This window comes from Schistocerca americana, chromosome 6, assembly GCF_021461395.2.
Source record: "Schistocerca americana isolate TAMUIC-IGC-003095 chromosome 6, iqSchAmer2.1, whole genome shotgun sequence".
Classification (NCBI taxonomy): domain Eukaryota; kingdom Metazoa; phylum Arthropoda; class Insecta; order Orthoptera; family Acrididae; genus Schistocerca; species Schistocerca americana.
This window is the reverse complement of record NC_060124.1, coordinates 363,756,887-363,775,217: the sequence shown is the minus strand read 5'-3', so window position 1 is coordinate 363,775,217 and position 18,331 is coordinate 363,756,887. Positions and strand designations below refer to the sequence as shown.

General features: G+C 42.3%; 1 protein-coding gene across 3 annotated transcripts in view; it reads right to left on the bottom strand.

The window, feature by feature from the left end:
* The window catches only part of LOC124619726, an 885,033-nt gene that overhangs the window by 13,686 nt on the left and 853,016 nt on the right, over positions 1–18,331 (bottom strand). For all 3 annotated transcript variants that reach the window (XM_047146293.1, XM_047146294.1, XM_047146292.1), the window contains 2 exons: positions 1,774–1,911; positions 54–256 (listed from right to left, as the gene is read on the bottom strand). In XM_047146293.1, coding sequence (XP_047002249.1) covers positions 54–256; positions 1,774–1,911 — 341 coding nt within the window. The remainder of the gene's footprint in view (positions 1–53; positions 257–1,773; positions 1,912–18,331) is intronic.

Below are 18,331 nucleotides of genomic sequence, written 5' to 3'. Positions count from 1 at the left end.
TTTCAATTTCCTGAAACCTGTTAATAAAGTTTTATCTAGCAATTTTAACTAACCTGGTTCTTATCATCAAGGCACTGGGCATATTTGTCTCCTTTGCTGCTGGCTCGTCCAATGAGAGGCAGTGAAAGGCGCTTATTGTTGTGCACTTGGACATTGTTTACATCTTCAAAAACAGCCAACAGTTTAATGGCGTGACCAGCTCGTACACTTGTCTTCAGATATTGCATCTTCTTGTTTACTGATTCCTGCTGGATCTCTGCAAACAATATTACAATGCATTAAGTCATTACAAGTATTTACAGCTTATCATGCAAAGCTGCACGTTTATATGTATTTAAGAATATATCAATCACAACTTGGAGACAAGATTTACAGTAAACACAACGCAAAAAAGAAAAGTTTGCAACAACATGCTAAAAAGTAGCCCAATAATTTTATAGCCACAATTTTTCTGATTACAATTTTTAAATTTTATTTCATTCAAAATGGTTTTATAGAAAACTTAAAATCTGTCCTAAGAAATATGGCTCAATATTTGTGCTTATTTTATGCTTTTTTCTCAGTGTATAAACAAAATTAAATCTTCAGAACATGGCTTTAATTTGCTGTAACACACCATATATTATTTGTAAATAACAAAATGGATCAGCAGTGATTTAAATATTTCATCACCATTTGTGTATCCTGCCAAAATTGTTACTATGTAAGGTGTGAGTGCTTTGTTGGGAGAAGAGTTCTAACTCTGAACAAGTTTTGTTAACATTTGTATTGGAAGTTATGTGCTGTGAACTTTTTGTATTGGAAGGGTTGCTACAGGAGTGTTCATAATTCCTTAAATAACTCAATGGGTTAAACAGTACTTCATATCTAACTGAATTCTGAGTAAGCTACTATGGAACCAAATGAATCATTATTTATTATAAAAATCATATGCAGTCATAAAACTAAAGCAAACAGATTATTGGCAGTAGAAATGACTAAGTTCCAATCATATTTAGTTGAATCTTTTCCCCCAACATAATACACAGTTTATTCTGATCTGTTAAAATTATAGAAGAAGTAAATTTGAACTAAGGGCACAAGGTAGTGTGGTGTCACTGCCAGACACCACACTTGCTAGGTGGTAGCCTTTAAATCGGCCGCGGTCCGTTAGTATACGTCGGACCCGCGTGTCGCCACTATCAGTGATTGCAGACCGAGCACCGCCACACGGCAGGTCTAGAGAGACTTCCTAGCACTCGCCCCAGTTGTACAAGCAACTTTGCTAGCGATGGTTCACTGACAAAATACGTTCTCATTTGCCGAGATGATAGTTAGCATAGCCTTCAGCTACGTCATTTGCTACGACCTAGCAAGGTGCCATTATCAGTTGCTATTGATATTGTAAAGAATGTACAGACAAGAGGTACGTTCAACGTTAATGGATTAAAGTCAAGTATTCTACCAGTTACCTCCTTTTTTCTAAGTTCTAATTAGCTTGTCCTGTTCCAGACCTCACGCCAGCCTGCGTGAGCTTAAACGCGTGCCTTTCGGCTTCCTCTCAATTTAGTGGGTTGGTCTCCTGCCAATCCACAACAGGTAGTATATATTGTTGGAATATATGCAGTAAACCAATTGGAGGGAAGGAAGGGGGGGGGGGGAGTTAAAATTTGCATCTCCCTAACTATGGGATACAAACTAAATTTCAGAATTACTTAAAAAATTATTGCTATGAAGAGGAATGATACTGTATTGAAGCAACCTGCATTGCCCTCCTGTATATCTGGAACTTACCTTTTGTATCGTTGAGTCTGTACGCAGTCAGCTCAGTTCTGGTGACGAAAGTTGTGATCTGTGCAGCCACTAGCTGCTGTATGTTTGTGTAACATCGTGCAGTAGGTTGGCCTTTGGAATTTACTCTTGAGAACCAGCCTGGAATATAAATGTTTTTATTAGGTGGTGAATTATACTAAAGATGTTTTATTATTGATTTTTATTCTTACAAGCATGAAATACATATATAACGGAGCAGGCATCAGAGTTAAAATTAATAAACCAGTTCTAAATGAGCTTTTTTATGCATAAAAATAGGGACTAATATTTGAAAACATTGCTTGTCTTGTGGTCATGTCAGTATTAAGCCCTTCTAAATACGACCCTAGTGGCTAAACATTTTATAAGTGTTTCCAGACGTTTGTTATTAAAAATACCTAACCCTAGCAGATTTTTTAGGTAACAAAGAAAAATCCATGTGTGTCTTATTTATTGTAGCATAGAAATTAAAATAAATGTTCAAGTAAGCCTATGCAGTCTGTGGCTATCAATGTGGTAATGTGATCATCTTTCCTTTCTCTTTCCCTTCTTTCCATTTCAACACAACACGACACTTTGGGGTGACAGCTCTCTCATTAATCTTTCCAAAATGTGGAGAACAGCTTCCAGGTTTTTATAAGCAGACTGCCACTAATTAAAGCGCCAGCAGATGACTGCAAGTGCAAGTGCAAACACAGCCAATACAACTACAACTTTTTTTGATGAACTGCTAAGCTGAGTGGATAAACAAAACAGAGTCACTGGAACTTTTCTAAATTTATCTAAGGCCTTTGAGTCTGTGACTCTTTCAGTATTTTTATTCAAACTGATGTAGGAGAAGTAACACTAAATTTCTTAAGTTGCTATTTATGCGATAGGAGGCAAACTATGTTATAAGAATACGTGGAAGATCCTAACAGTAAACTCAAACAATGGAAACTCCAGGATGGGGAGTAACAATATTATGAAAAGGACAGTTGTTACTCGCCATATAGCAGAGATGGTAAGTTGCAGATAGGCAAAGCAGAAAGACTGCCAGAAAGTGAGCTTTCAGCCAACATGATCTTTGTCAAAAATAGACAAAACACACACACACACACACACACACACACACACACACACACACGAAAGACGGAAGAAGAGGGAAAGACGAAAGGAAGTGGGTTTTAAGGGAGAGGGTAAGGAGTCATTCCAATCCCGGGAGCGGAAAGACTTACCTTAGGGGGAAAAAAAGGACGGGTATACACTCGCACACACACACATATCCATCCACACATATACAGACACGAGCAGACATATTTAAAGACAAAGAGTTTGGGCAGAGATGTCAGTCGAGGCGGAAGTGCAGAGGCAAAGATGATGTTGAATGACAGGTGAGGTATGAGTGGCTGCAACTTGAAATTAGCGGAGATTGAGGCCTGGTGGGTAACGGGAAGAGAGGATATATTGAAGAGCAAGTTCCCATCTCCGGAGTTCGGATAGGTTGGTGTTGGTGGGAAGTGTCCAGATAACCCGGACGGTGTAACACTGTGCCAAGATGTGCTGGCCGTGCACCAAGGCATGTTTAGCCACAGGGTGATCCTCATTACCAACAAACACTGTTTGCCTGTGTCCATTCATACGAATGGACAGTTTGTTGCTGGTCATTCCCACATAGAATGCATCACAGTGTAGGCAGGTCAGTTGGTAAATCACGTGGGTGCTTTCACATGTGGCTCTGCCTTTGATCGTGTACACCTTCCGGGTTACAGGACTGGAGTAGGTGGTGGTGGGAGGGTGCATGGGACAGGTTTTACACCGGGGGCGGTTACAAGGATAGGAGCCAGAGGGTAGGGAAGGTGGTTTCGGGATTTCATAGGGATGAACTAACAGGTTACGAAGGTTAGGTGGACGGCGGAAAGACACTCTTGGTGGAGTGGGGAGGATTTCATGAAGGATGGATCTCATTTCAGGGCAGGATTTGAGGAAGTCGTATCCCTGCTGGAGAGCCACATTCAGAGTCTGGTCCAGTCCCGGAAAGTATCCTGTCACAAGTGGGGCACTTTTGTGGTTCTTCTGTGGGGGATTCTGGGTTTGAGGGGATGAGGAAGTGGCTCTGGTTATTTGCTTCTGTACCAGGTCGGGAGGGTAGTTGCGGGATGCGAAAGCTGTTGTCAGGTTGTTGGTGTAATTTGTTCAGGGATTCCGGACTGGAGCAGATTCGTTTGCCACGAAGACCTAGGCTGTAGGGAAGGGACCGTTTGATGTGGAATGGGTGGCAGCTGTCATAATGGAGGTACTGTTGCTTGTTGGTGGGTTTGATGTGGACGGACGTGTGAAGCTGGCCATTGGACAGGTGGAGGTCAACGTCAAGGAAAGTGGCATGGGATTTGTAGTAGGACCAGGTGAATCTGATGGAACCAAAGGAGTTGAGGTTGAAGAGGAAATTCTGGAGTTCTTCTTCACTGTGAGTCCAAATCATGAAGATGTCATCAATAAATCTGTACCAAACTTTGGGTTGGCAGGCCTGGGTAACCAAGAATGACTCCTTACCCTCTCCCTTAAAACCCACTTCCTTTCGTCTTTCCCTCTCCTTCCCTCTTTCCTGATGAGGCAACAGTTTGTTGCGGAAGCTTGAATTTTGTGTGTATGTATGTGTCTGTTTGTGTTTCTATCGACCTGCCAGCGCTTTCGTATGGTAAGTCACATCATCTTTCTTTTTACCACAGCCTCTGGCACCTGAAGCCAGAGTCTAGTTTCACCTGCCAGAGAATGTGGTCGTGTGTGTGTGTGTGTGTGTGTGTGTGTGTGTGTGTGTGTGTGTGTGTGTTTTGTCTATTTTCAAAAAAGCCTTTTTGTTGAGCCTATCTGCAACTCAGCACCTCCACTATATGGTGAGTAGCAACAACAGATTGCTGCCCATCCTGTCTGCCAAATCATTTATGTATAAAGAGAACAATAGTGGCCCTATCAAACTTCCCTGGGGCACTCCGATGATACCCTTGTCTCTGAGGAACATTCGTTGACAAGGACAATGTATTGGGTTCTATTACTTAAGAAGTCTTTGAGCCACTCACATAAATGTGAACTTATTCCATATGCTCATACCTTCATTAACAGCCTGCAGTGGGGTACCATGTCAAATGCTTTCTGGAAATCTAGAACTATGGAATCTATTTGTTGCCCTTCATCCATAGTTCACAGTGAATCATGTGAGAAAATGCCAAATAGAGTTTTGCACAAGCAATGCTTTTTAAAACCATGCTGATTCATGGACATAAGCTTCTCAGTCTCAAGAAAGTTTATTGTATTTGAACTGAGAATATGTTCAAGGATTCTGCAACAAACTGAAGTTACGGATATTGGTCTGTAATTATGTGGGTCTGTTCTTTTACCCTTCTTATATGCTGGAGTCAGCTGCACTTTTTTCCAGTTGCTTGGGACTTTTAGCTGGATGAGAAATTCACAATAACTGCAAGTTAGATAAGGGGCCAGTAACATAGAGTGCTCCCTGTAAAAACGAATTGGGATCCCATCTGGATCTGGTGATTTATTTTCGTTCAAATCTTTCAGCTGTTTTTCTGGATGCTTATTACCACGTTGTCCATATGGGAGTCTGTCTGATGGTCAAATGGTGGTATGTGTGTATGATTCTCCTTTTTGAATGATTTCTTGAATGTGAAATTCAAAACTTCGGCTTTTGTTTTGCTATCTTCAACTGTCACACCAGACTTGTCAACAAGGGACTGAATGGAAGCCTTATATACACTTAGTGATTTTACATAGGACCAGAATTTTCTTGGGTTCTCTGCCAGATCTTTTGCTAAGATGTGATGGTGGTAGTTGTACACTTCGTGCATCAATCTTTTAACAGACACACAAATCTCTACTAACCTTTGCTTTTCATCATTTGTGCATTCTCTTTTGAACTGAGAATGTGACAGCCTCTGCTTCCTTAGCATCTTCCAAATTTTGTTAGCAAAGCATGGTGGATCTTTTGATCCTTTATCCACTTACTAGGCACATAACTCTCCAGACTATGATTTACAGTCTGCTTAAACTTGGGAGCAGTACCAACCACATGTGATATTAGTATTTCAAGATGTATTAGAAGATATTTAATATGAGAATATCCATTCGTTTCTATAATTATAAAAACACATAAAACAGCAATAACTAGGGAAGACATAAAATAAGTGACACAGAAGCTGAGTATGTCATTACTACATAAATACTGCACAAAATGAGAACCTGCAGACTGGTGAAGTGGGTCACCTATATTGAAATACTAGAAATATCCTTGAACAGCCTCCAAAATTTTATCAGTGGTGTTTGTGTTCCCCCTGTATAGATGCAGTACAAGTTTGGTTTTGATGGTAGTCAGTTGGTTGTTATGTTGTGATGTGACAACCACTTGTGTTTGATGTCAGCATGCAATTAAACTCACACTTGACAGGTGACAGCACTAACAGTGGAAGGTATATAAAGCCTGTTGGGGGGATGTGAAAACAGTGCACTTGTTGTCCTAATGTGGAAATGGAGCAATTTGTATGATGTCCTAAAGGACATGACCATTGGCACTTGGGTCAAGGGTGGAAGCATTTCAGAAATGGCTAAGTTTATAAACTGTTCACAGGTTGCTGTGGTTAGAGCATGGCAAAATGGAACTATCCAAAACAGGTCCCAAGGCAACTGTGGTGCACCAAGGGCCATAGATGACAGGGGCGAACAATGACTGAGGACATGTGTATGCACGAATTCACATGCAACTGATGAGCAACTGACAGCCTCAATGAACAAAGGGGCTACTAACAGTGTCTCCTCAACAGCACCTCAGAGAATGTTTCTGCGTATGGGCCATAGCAGCAGGTGCCGGGTTCATGCATCCATGCTGATCATCAATAATCAGCGACAAAGGCTGGAATTTGCGCACCAGTTTTGCAACTGGACATCTACTGAGTGGTGACTGGTGACCTTTTCAAATCAATCACATTTAATTGGACAGTTGACCATTGGCTTGTATGGTGTGAAACAAACGAAAGCAAACATGCTGCAACTATTGTTGGAAGAGTCTACAATGGAGGTCATTTCCTGAGTGATTTCATTATTCTGTAAGTCACAGTGGATCAACACAAACATGCATCTAAATTGGGGACCATGTCAACCCTTACATGCTGTTTGTGTTTCCTTGGCATCATGACATCTACCAGCAGAACAATTCAATGTGTCACACAGCTAGTAGTGTACATGCATGGTTTAAAGAGCACCAGAATGGCCTGTAAACTCCCCAGATTTAAACCCAATCAAGAATCTGTGGGACCAGCTTGATCAGGCTGTTCGCACTGTGGATCCTCAGCTGAGAAAGACAGTGCAGCTGCCCACGGCAGTCTAGTCAGCATGGCTCAAAATCCCTGTCAGTACTTTCCAAAACCTCGCTGGCACTCTTCCTGCATGTCTCACAGTGATCTATGTTGTGAAAGGTGGTTATTCAGGCTTTTGACTGGTGGTCACATTATGTGACTGGACAGTGCATAGATAATCATTAGTACAGTGCACTTTAAGCAGGTAACAAAGTTGAAGGTGTTTCCCTTTAAATTAAACCACAGGTAAATACAAAAATGCAGGTGTTTGTTATTTGTTTAATACAGCAGAGAATTGTGCACACCCCATCTTTGGCTAAGTTTCACACATTATCGTTGTTCTTAAGAGTTATCTTTATACAGGGTTACTACGAATGATTGAAGCGATTTCACAGATCTACAATAACTTTATTATTTAAGATATTTTCACAATGCTTTGCACACACATACAAAAACTCAAAAAGTTTTTTTAGGCATTCACAAATGTTCGATATGTGCCCCTTTAGTGATTCGGCAGACATCAAGCTGATAATCAAGTTCCTCCCACACTCGGCACAGCATGTCCCCATCAATGAGTTCGAAAGCATCGTTAATGCGAGCTCGCAGTTCTGGCACGTTTCTTGGTAGAGGAGGTTTAAACACTGAATCTTTCACATAACCCCACAGAAAGAAATCACATGGGGTTAAGTCGGGATAGTGTGGAGGCCATGACATGAATTGCTGATCATGATCTCCACCACGACCGATCCATCGGTTTTCCAATCTCCTGTTTAAGAAATGCCAAACATCATGATGGAAGTGCGGTGGAGCACCATCCTGTTGAAAGATGAAGTCGGCACTGTCGGTCTCCAGTTGTGGCATGAGCCAATTTTCCAGCATGTCCAGATACACGTGTCCTGTAACGTTTTTTTCACTGAAGAAAAAGGGGCCGTAAACTTTAAACTGTGAGTTGCACAAAACACGTTAACTTTTGGTGAATTGCGAATTTGCTGCACGAATGCGTGAGGATTCTCTACCGCCCAGATTCGCACACTGTGTCTGTTCACTTCACCATTAAGAAAAAATGTTGCTTCATCACTGAAAACAAGTTTCGCACTGAACGCATCCTCTTCCATGAGCTGTTGCAACCGCGCCGAAAATTCAAAGCGTTTGACTTTGTCGTCGGGTGTCAGGGCTTGTAGCAATTGTAAACGGTAAAGCTTCTGCTTTAGCCTTTTCCGTAAGATTTTCCAAACCGTCGGCTGTGGTACGTTTAGCTCCCTGCTTGCTTTATTCGTTGACTTCCACGGGCTACGCATGAAACTTGCCCGTACGCGTTCAACCGTTTCTTCGCTCACTGCAGGCCGACCCGTTGATTTCCCCTTACAGAGGCATCCAGAAGCTTTAAACTGCGCATACCATCGCCGAATGGAGTTAGCAGCTGGTGGATCTTTGTTGAACTCCGTCCTGAAGTGTCGTTGCACTGTTATGACTGACTGATGTGAGTGCATTTCAAGCACGACATACGCTTTCTCGCCTCCTGTCGCCATTTTGTCTCACTGCGCTCTCGAGCGCTCTGGCGGCAGAAACCTGAAGTGCGGCTTCAGCCGAACAAAACTTTATGAGTTTTTCTACGTATCTGTAGTGTGTCGTGACCATATGTCAATGAATGGAGCTACAGTGAATTTATGAAATTGCTTCAATCATTTGTAATAGCCCTGTATTTACAGTATTTTCTTGATTGATGGAAGCCAGCATATAATGGTCGAAAGTTCATTTCATCTGGTTTTTGAGCAAGTCAGAAGCACAATAACGATACACATACTTTTTCAATAATACGATTGATGGACAAAGTATCAGTCATGCCATTAAAAGATCACACCGGCTGTTTAGGAGCACAGCAGATAGTGTAGAAGAGGTACCAGATGGCCAACGGACTCTCCATTACTGATATTAGTCACAGCAGTGAAGTGATGTGTACGTGCCAATTGGTTGCGTGAAATCAGTGCAGAAATGTGGGTCAGGGACAATATGTGACACTATAGCAGAAAGAAAATATTGTGTTTGGATGTACCTGTGAACACACTGTGACTGAAGTTACCTGATTTATTTATGTATCAAGGTGACTGTCCAATGTGTCTACAAGGACGGTGTACCACTTGCAGTCACATAACATGGCATAAGACCAGAGATCACAAGAGGTTCCTAACCGACAGAAATTGTCTGGCAATTTAGAGCCTAACTGGAATTATTGCTGGCAGTAAATGCAAATGCCTCTCAGCCAGTTTCTGAGCAAAGATTATGAAAGGACCTATATGTAACTGACATTTTGTAGGTGAGTACCTCGCAGAAGGCTATTACTGACAATGGCCACAAAGCTGTGATTATTCGAGCAGCGAAACAACACAGTAACTAGCTAATTAGAGACATGCATTATAGTCCCACGAATCATAGTTTTGCCTCTTCTCAAATGATGCAAGGCATCTAGTGTACTGACAGCCAAATGAAAAGTTTAACCTGTAGTTTGGGGGGTGTTGTTTAGGCTGGAGGTTGTTCTTTGTTGTTTCAGTTACGTTTTTGTACAAAGACTTCGGAGTATTTCAAACTGTGACCATGAACTAAGACATTTATTTCAACATTTTTGGCGATCAAGTGCAGCCCTTTCGCCAACATCTTCACGATGAGCGTACTGTGGACAATTCTGTCGTCCTGGAAGACAACAGCTGTATCCACAGGGACACGCATAAATACAGATGCTAGTCAAGCGTGCAGGTTGTGCTGTTGTATTTGACAAAAACAGAACCTTTGCTATGTCTTCGATAAAAATATTGTGAGTGTCAGTCATGGTCAGAGCAGTGTTTTCTGTAGTTGTGAGTACATTATGTCGGAGCTAGGTAAATTTGGATGCAGGCAAATTGTTGGAGCTCGTATTGTCTGTGCTTCCATAACCGAGGGAACCAAACTGTTTTGAAAGGCACTGCATCAAAAATTTATGCTATATACAGGAAATTGGAGAAACACCATCAGCTAAGTCAAAACATGGGCAGAAGTTTGTGTTGAGCAATTGTTGCAGACGTTCACTGACGAGGGGTGTGACAAAAAATAAGAGCATAACAGCTGCAAAAGTCACTGCAATCTGACCATTACATTCGTGAGCTCTGTGAATACCAAAACAACATGAAGGGAGCTTCTGTGAGCAGGCAGTTGCAGGCTTTCTGGAATTCCAAAACCATTCATTACTGATGCAAATGACTATAACAGGAAAACTTGGTACCGAAGCCATAAAACCTGGATTTGGAGCAATGAAAGAAAGTAATTTTGTCAGATGAGTCTTGCTTCACCCTGTTTCCAACCTCTGTGTGATATTTCTGTCCCAAGAGCGAAACAGGGCAGGGATTTGGTGATGATTTAGGCAGGCATATTGTGCCCCCATCGTCACCCTCAGAGGTCGCACTAGAGCCAAGGACTATGCGACCGTCTCCGCTGATCAGATCCATCCCATGGTACAATGTTGTTTCCCCAGTGGCGATGCTGTGTTCCAAGATGACAAGGCCCTGTTCACACAGACTGCAACGCCTAGGCCTGCTTTTGCGAGCACGTGGACGAATTGTCGAATCTGTCGTGGCCGTCAAGGTCAGGAGACCTCAGTATTATTGAGCCTTTGTGGACTGCTTTGGAGAGCAGTGTGCGTCGCCGCTTATCCACATGCAACGCCGTCACACGAACTTGCCTCTATTTTGCAAGAAGAATGGTATAAGATTCTCTTGAAAACTATACGGGACCTGTATTTATCCAATCTTAGACGATTGGAAGCTGTTTTAAATGCCAACCGGGTTTCGTAAATCGCATTAGACGTGGTAAAGTGTTGTCTTTTTGGTGTTTCCATATTTTTATCTGCTTCCTGTACATTTCTGGTCGATAGAAAAACAAGGCAGTCTATCACACATCGGAAGGTCCGCTACAGCATCCGATCTTAATTCCACTGATAATATCTAGGATTATTTAGGACAGTGAGTACAACGTAGCACTCAATATCTTCGCAGTTTGGTAGCTATGTGCGACCTACAATAAGTAGCTTCACCTGGATATGGCACAAAGTGTGGACTGTCCCTCGACGAAATGAGGCCGTTACCAAGGCGGGGGGCGATGTTAAAGGACAGTGGGTGGTGTCTTGTGGGGGTGGTTAACTTTTTTGTGCGGTGTGCTTACTGTACGAAGTACAGCTCCAGTTGCGCAGCAGGACTTCCTGACTCGAGGAAACATGCCTGCGATGCTTCAACATTAGCTTTCAGTATACTTAATAAAACCATATCCAAGCGAACGTCGAAATTCAGACTGAAGTTATGGGAGTAGATTACAGTGCGACGGGCTGTGTATACTAGGGGTATCAAATAGCGCGGATTGTTTGCGTTCGGTTTGGAAGCGGAGTTCCCGACTGCCCGGTGGAACAGGCAACAACAGATGTGCGCTGGCTGGCCGTCGGGCCATTATGCAAATAGGGGGGCCGAGTCACGTGTGCGCCTTGTCCTTGACTTGACGGGATCCCCGCCCACGCGCCGTGTGTACACACGTGCGCCATATGGCGGCCGGGACACTGGAATCACCAGGGCATCCACTACTGCCACTCCCATTTTCCGAAAGAGCTGCGACCAGTCGTTATTTCCGGAACTCACAAACGGAATCTTTCTCAGTAGCCACTACTTTGTACAGCCATTTAGTGACCTCGTTCTTCATGCTTATTCCAAACTATCTGTACACATACATAACACTACATCCGCAGACGACGCAGTCGTGTACTTGGAAGTCACGACGTTAGAAAATTGTTGTGAAATGTAGGAGAATTTGTAGATGATGCGTTCCTTGCAAAGACTCAGTCTAAAAATTTCGAGACTGGGTTAACCCCTTGAGCCGCAGTGGTGTCTGCCTAAAACCAAAATTTTATTACTTATTTTTTGAAGCACCAGTGCCTTTCGCGTGAAACCACTGATGTTATTGCAAGACAGAAATTCCAAGCGGTACTCTGAAGTACTTCTAGGAAAGCAGCGCAATGCAGCAGTCGCTTACAGCGTCAAAGCAACAGTCTGTGCGGAGACTGTGCTACGTACTTCCAAGAATTTGTGTCTGCAAATTTTTTTCACGTACTTTACTTAACGTGTGGTTTTTGCAGAGTGATCAGATTGAGGAGATTATTGAAGTGAAAGTAAGTACAGGGTGATTATAATTAAAGTTAAACTTTAAAATCGCCATAGAAATAACACCGCTGGTCAGAATGAAGTCAAATTGCAACGGAATATTATTGGAGAAGGGAGCAGAACAAAAATAAATAGTTACAAAAAGTAACAATCATAATTTAATAGTGGTCGACTACAAATGACAAATGAACCATACAACAATGCCTAAGGTATACGTTTGACGTTAAACAAACTGTACTACTCAGTATGCATGGGTGTACAGGCGTGATACTGTAAGCCCACCCATCACGGCAAGGTCATATCACATCGGATGGCAAAAATCGGTTTTTAATTGACCTGAGGCCAAAAACCGCATAAACAGCATCAATCAAAATCAAATCGTATTATTAATTTCCGTGTGACTGGCGCAAAACATGTTCAGTATGATGTCCACCGTTTCCTGCAACAAGTTGAAATCGAGAAACAGCATGTTCCACAACTGATCGAAGTGTTTCCGGGGTCACGATCAGAATGTGTTGCGCAATGCATGCATTAAATGCAGCTAAGTTTGCGGTCGGAACACTAAATACAACATCTTTTAGATAGCCCCAAAGACGGAAGTCACACGGATTAAGAACCGGTGATCGGGACGGCCAGGCTGTAGGGAAATGGCGGCTGATAATTCTAAAGTGCGCGTCATTTATGTTGGCGGCCGAGTTTAGGTTCGTTCTGCGCATCTGACGTCACAAAACACAGTCAGCCAATGAACAGAGAACGACGTTGCCAGATCTCGACTGCAGTGCAGAGCATGGATGAGTGTCTTCAGTTTTAGAAACGTTCAGTCATAAATAAAGTAATAGAACAAAAGCAATGTCTTGATAGCAGACTTTCTTTTATAGAAAGTTTGGAAAAAGTATTCTTTATACCACTTGCTTCATATTCTATTAATTAATTAAACCAAACAAGCAATAAGACTCCTAATTCAGGCGATAGCAAGGAAAGGTGTTTGTATCAATCTCACGAACCGCTTTTTCGCAATAAAGAACAGCGGTAATTGTTTATTTCCTATTGCACTTCGACGAAGCGTGAGTAATTCATAGTCATACCAACAGTGTTTGCCAATATTTTGCGTGATGTGTTAGAGTCCTCATGGCATTAAATAGTCAGACGAGCTGCGTTAGCGTGACGGTTAAGGTGCTGGGCTTCTATGCGAAAGGTTGTGAGTTCAAACCTTGTGCAGTGCTTAATATTTTCATTATTTAAAAACAATATCGAAGTGCCTCACTTCACGAATTATATTCGTTTGAATGCAATTTTTTGAAATTTCTAGTGCTTTGTCTCTTCATTAACCCTTTCGCTGCTGCAGACACTTGCTCCCCGCATTCCGCGCTGTGCGCGATTTTGTCATCACTGCACTGCTCGCCTGTGCAGACACATGGTGTTCCCACTGCTTTGACACACTTATCATTCGATTTCTCAAAAACTATTTGGCCCAAAAATTTGATTTTTACACGTCTTCTTGACTGATACCTTCCCCCCATAAATGACTTAATTTTGTTTCGATGTTCAACGCAGTTATTAAGCAGCATTAAATGTAGTAAACTATTGCACGAAATTTTGAAGAGTTTGCAGAAGTAGAAGTCCATAGCGTATACTTTCCGTATGGTCGATTTTAGTTGCCACAATGTTGAGAATGAAATGTGGACAAGGTACCTAAATTTCACATAAAATTTACTGTATAACAATATCTCATTTAATTTAAGTACCACAAAGGTGTCGTATGTAATATTGAGAAATATTCCGTCTTTCGCGACTGTAATAAAAGCTTTATTTACACCGGACGTGTTTGGCTTTATTTTAAAGCACTTCAATCAATGAAAGGTATGGCACATACACAATGGTACTCATGTTCTCTTTCTTCTTTTTGTTCCGCAGTCGCAGTTTTACCAATGGTACTGAAATATATTCCTCTTCTGCAACTGGAATAAGAGACTTATTTAGACCAGACGCATTTCTCTCTTTTGAAGCATCTTCAGTGGACAGTATTTTGTCTCCACCATTGCCAAGTCACCTTTCGTAGTTTTGTGCTGCGGTAACACAATATTCAACGTTTGTGTTGGCTGATCAGTGTTTTAGCAAATAAATGATGTTTGTGTGTGCCACACACAAAAATTATATTTGACATAGCTCAGAGCACTTCACTGATAGACGGTATATTCAAGTCCTAATGTTTTTGTAAGTCCACAGTTTTGTTTAATGTATTTTGTCTACTTCCTTTGCTCAGTGTAAATAAAACTTTTGTTACAGTCGCGAAAGACGGAATATTTCTCAATATTACATACGACACCTATGTGGTACTTAAATGAGATATTGTTATACAGTAAATTTTATATGAAATTTAGGTATCTTGTCCACATTTCATTCTCAACATTGTGGCAACTAAAATCGACCATACGGAAAGTATACTCTATGGACTTTTACCTCTGCAAATTCTTCAAAATTTCGTGCAATGGTTTACTATATTTAATGCATAATAACTGCGTTGAACATCGAAACAAAATTAAGTCATTTATGGGGGGAAGGTATCAGTCAAGAAGATGTGTAAAAATCAAATTTTTGGGCCAAATAGTTTTTGTGGAATCGAATGATAAGAATGTCAAAGCAGTCGGAACACGATGTGTCTGCACAGGCGAGCAGTGCAGTGACAAAATCGCGCACAGCGCGGAATGCAGGGAGCACGTCTTTGTAGCAGCGAAAGGGTTAATGCGGCCGTGGTGGCTCTACTTCATGAACTGCGCGCTCCCCCCTAAACGTAAGCTTGCGAACTATGCTATACTATGGCGCTGCTTCTATTGGCGCGTGCGTCGTGTGCAACTGGCAACGCAGCAATCTCCCGCGTCTGGGCGGGCATGCGCGAGCCGCCAAGATAAAAGAATTCAACTATAGCATTTCCCAAATGGCGCTTCAGCAGCTGCTTCACTGGATTTGCAATGTGCGGAGGTGCGCCATCTTGCATAAAAATGATCCCATTCACACATCCACGCTGTTGGAAAGCTGGAATGACATAGTTGCGCAAAGACACTCATAGCGCTTACCAGTGATGGCACGGGTAACAGGACCGGAAGCACCTGTCTCTTCGAAAGAATATGGCCCTAAGATAAATGATGCCCTAAACCCGCATCACACAGTGCCCTTTTCAGGATGAAGTGGTACTGGTTGATTTGCGTGTGGATTTTCCGTTGCCCATATTCGACAGTTCTGTGTATTGACATATCCTGTCAGATGGAAGTGGGCTTCGTCTGTTGACAAAATCTTCCACTGCCAATCATTGTCCACTTCCATGCGAGCAAGAAATTCTAAAGCATAGGACTCTCCTGCTGGCAGGTCAACAGGAAGCAACTCGTGCACATGGGTAATTTTGAATGGACAGCAATGAAGGATGTTTCGTAGGATATTACGCACCGTGCTCACGGGTATGTCCAATGTTCGGGCAATTCTCCGTGCACTACACGTTTGCACACCACCACTCGTCTCCTATTGCATAGCTGTGGCCACCGCTTCCACTGACGTGAATCAATTCGTTCGTCCCTCTACCGGGTTGCACACACACAAAAAAAGTCTTTTCGATTTTCCGAAAAAAATGTCCAAATGTGTGTGAAATCTTATGGGACTTAACTGCTAAGGTCATCAGTCCCTAGGCTTACACACTACTTAACCTAAATTATTCTAAGGACAAACACACACACCCATGCCCCGAGGGAGGAGTCGAACCTCCGCCGGGACCAGCCGCACAGTCCATGACTGCAGTGCCGTAGACCGCTCGGCTCATCCCGCGCGGCTCGAATTTCCGAACCATTTTCTCCAGACCCACTGCAGTCATCGGACCAACACCTTTTTTCAAACCCTTCAGTGTTCGGAACTTCTGCAGAGCGACGTGTGCACAGTCAACATTCTTCTAATACAGCTTTACAAGCAGAACGCGATCCTGCATTGAGACAGTCATGGCGAACGTCGCAGACGCGAAAGGAGTGTACCCGGCTTGTTTATACTAACTTCAATGGGTCTTGCGCATGACAGGGGTTTTCATTTACGTATTCTGACACACAGAGCGCCATCTATTGATCAATTTTCACACTATTTTTTTCTTCTGCTGTACGTTTTCCCCTTTCTCCGATAATATTCCGTTGCAATTTGACGTCCTTCTGACCAGTGGTGTTATTTCCACAGCGTTTTGGAAGTTTAATTATAATCTCCCTGTATATCTAAAGTTACCGTAAAGTACATTTGAGCTTGTACTACAGCTCTTACGAGTGTTTCAACAGGGAACCACTGGGGCTGTATGAGCTTTTATAATTAATTTTATGATTGGAAGTTATTAAATTTCAGGCCCGTTTATTGCTTGCTATTTAGGACTATAATTTGTTTTAGGGATAATGAGTTCATGGAAGTTTCGAGGCGTCACCCATGATCTAAAAGTCCGTCTTTTAGAAGAAGAAATTCCGGGTGATGTGATGTGAGGCAGAAAGTGACCCTGAGGATGCTTCTGTGGATGTTCTCCATCAGGAGAGTACTACGGAGCAACAGCTCCTTTCCCAGGTCCTGAACTACTCGTTAAAAATACAGTTCATGACGATTTTGATGACGATCGTGAAGATGAGCTTGTCGCGGTGTACTCACAAGTAAGATGGTTTACATCGTACAAGTTAGCAGCTGTGCGTGACTTCTCTGAAGAGGTCGGACCAAATGTTGATGTAAGCTGTGGAACTCCCGTGGAAATGTTTCCGAACTTGTTTTCACAGGACATGATGGATCACTTGTTTATTTTTTGAAAATTTCTCGTTGTCGCTGCTTAGGATGACAAAGGTTAATTTCGCTAAAAATTTTCAAATTACTTTTTCTTTCATAAAAAATAAAGAAAAATCGAGATGGTTTTAATGCTTCAGATGCCCCACGTAGTATCCTCCCTCTCCCCCCCCCCCCCCCCCAAATTGAGAAGAACGCACAGAACTTGCGCACAACCATGTGAAGCTGTCACAAAAGTTGTTCTTTGTGATGTTGTTCAACTTATGCGTCACACTGACTAGAATGTAGGTTATGCCATCAGAGCGTTGATCTTTCATGTGAATTTCTGCACTCCCTCGTTTAGTAGTAGGTTCGTATTGCTAACACAGAGTCTCGCAATTCGTGGCGAGCGTCCACGCGTCGCGTCGGTCCCCCCCCCCCCCCCCCCCCCCCCCCTTTGCACAGACTTTTCTCTTTTCTCAAAACATTCTACTGATTATTTTGAACACCTAATTTAGACATGTTTCTCCATTGCGACTCGAGATACAACATCGCTGACACATTACGGCCGCACGTCCTCTACTTAACACTGTCCAGTCACAACTGACTGTGAAACACATCTGTTATTAACAGTTCTAAGTTCAAACAGCCATCGTAGGTACTGCTCTGACGTCGTTTATACGTCAGGAATAAAATCAGTCTCGGCAACGTTTTAGACGGACGGTATAGAACTGTTCCTGAAATAAAGGTAATGTTATGAACCGACATAGATAGAAAGGTGCGATATCGTTTGGTTACAGCATCTGCCACCAGTCACAGGAAAGTGATAAGCCGAGTACCTGGGGCTATTTATCCAGAACAATTAAAGCTGAAGTGTTCTCGTAAATCTAGCTCAAGAGTTGTCTGATATCAAGTTGATATTTATGGAAAACTTCTTCATTTTCATCTATATCCATACTCTGCAAACCACTGTCAAGTGAATGGCAGGATTTGTTCGTATTCGCCATGCTGTTGACATAGAGCTTCACTGAGCACACAATGACTAACTCCTCTAGCAGGAAACTTGAGGAGATGCACGCAGCCACCGGTTAAGAAGTAATATGGGTATTGAGAATGACTAAGTGTGGAACCCGATTTATGCAATATACGAGTAAACCGCCGATTTCCTAAAGAACCGAATTCCCGTCTATAAAACAGCTTTGAACGTCTGATTACTTTACAAACAAGTTAATGTGTTAAACATTTGAAGTAAAGCATGTAAAACTTTCA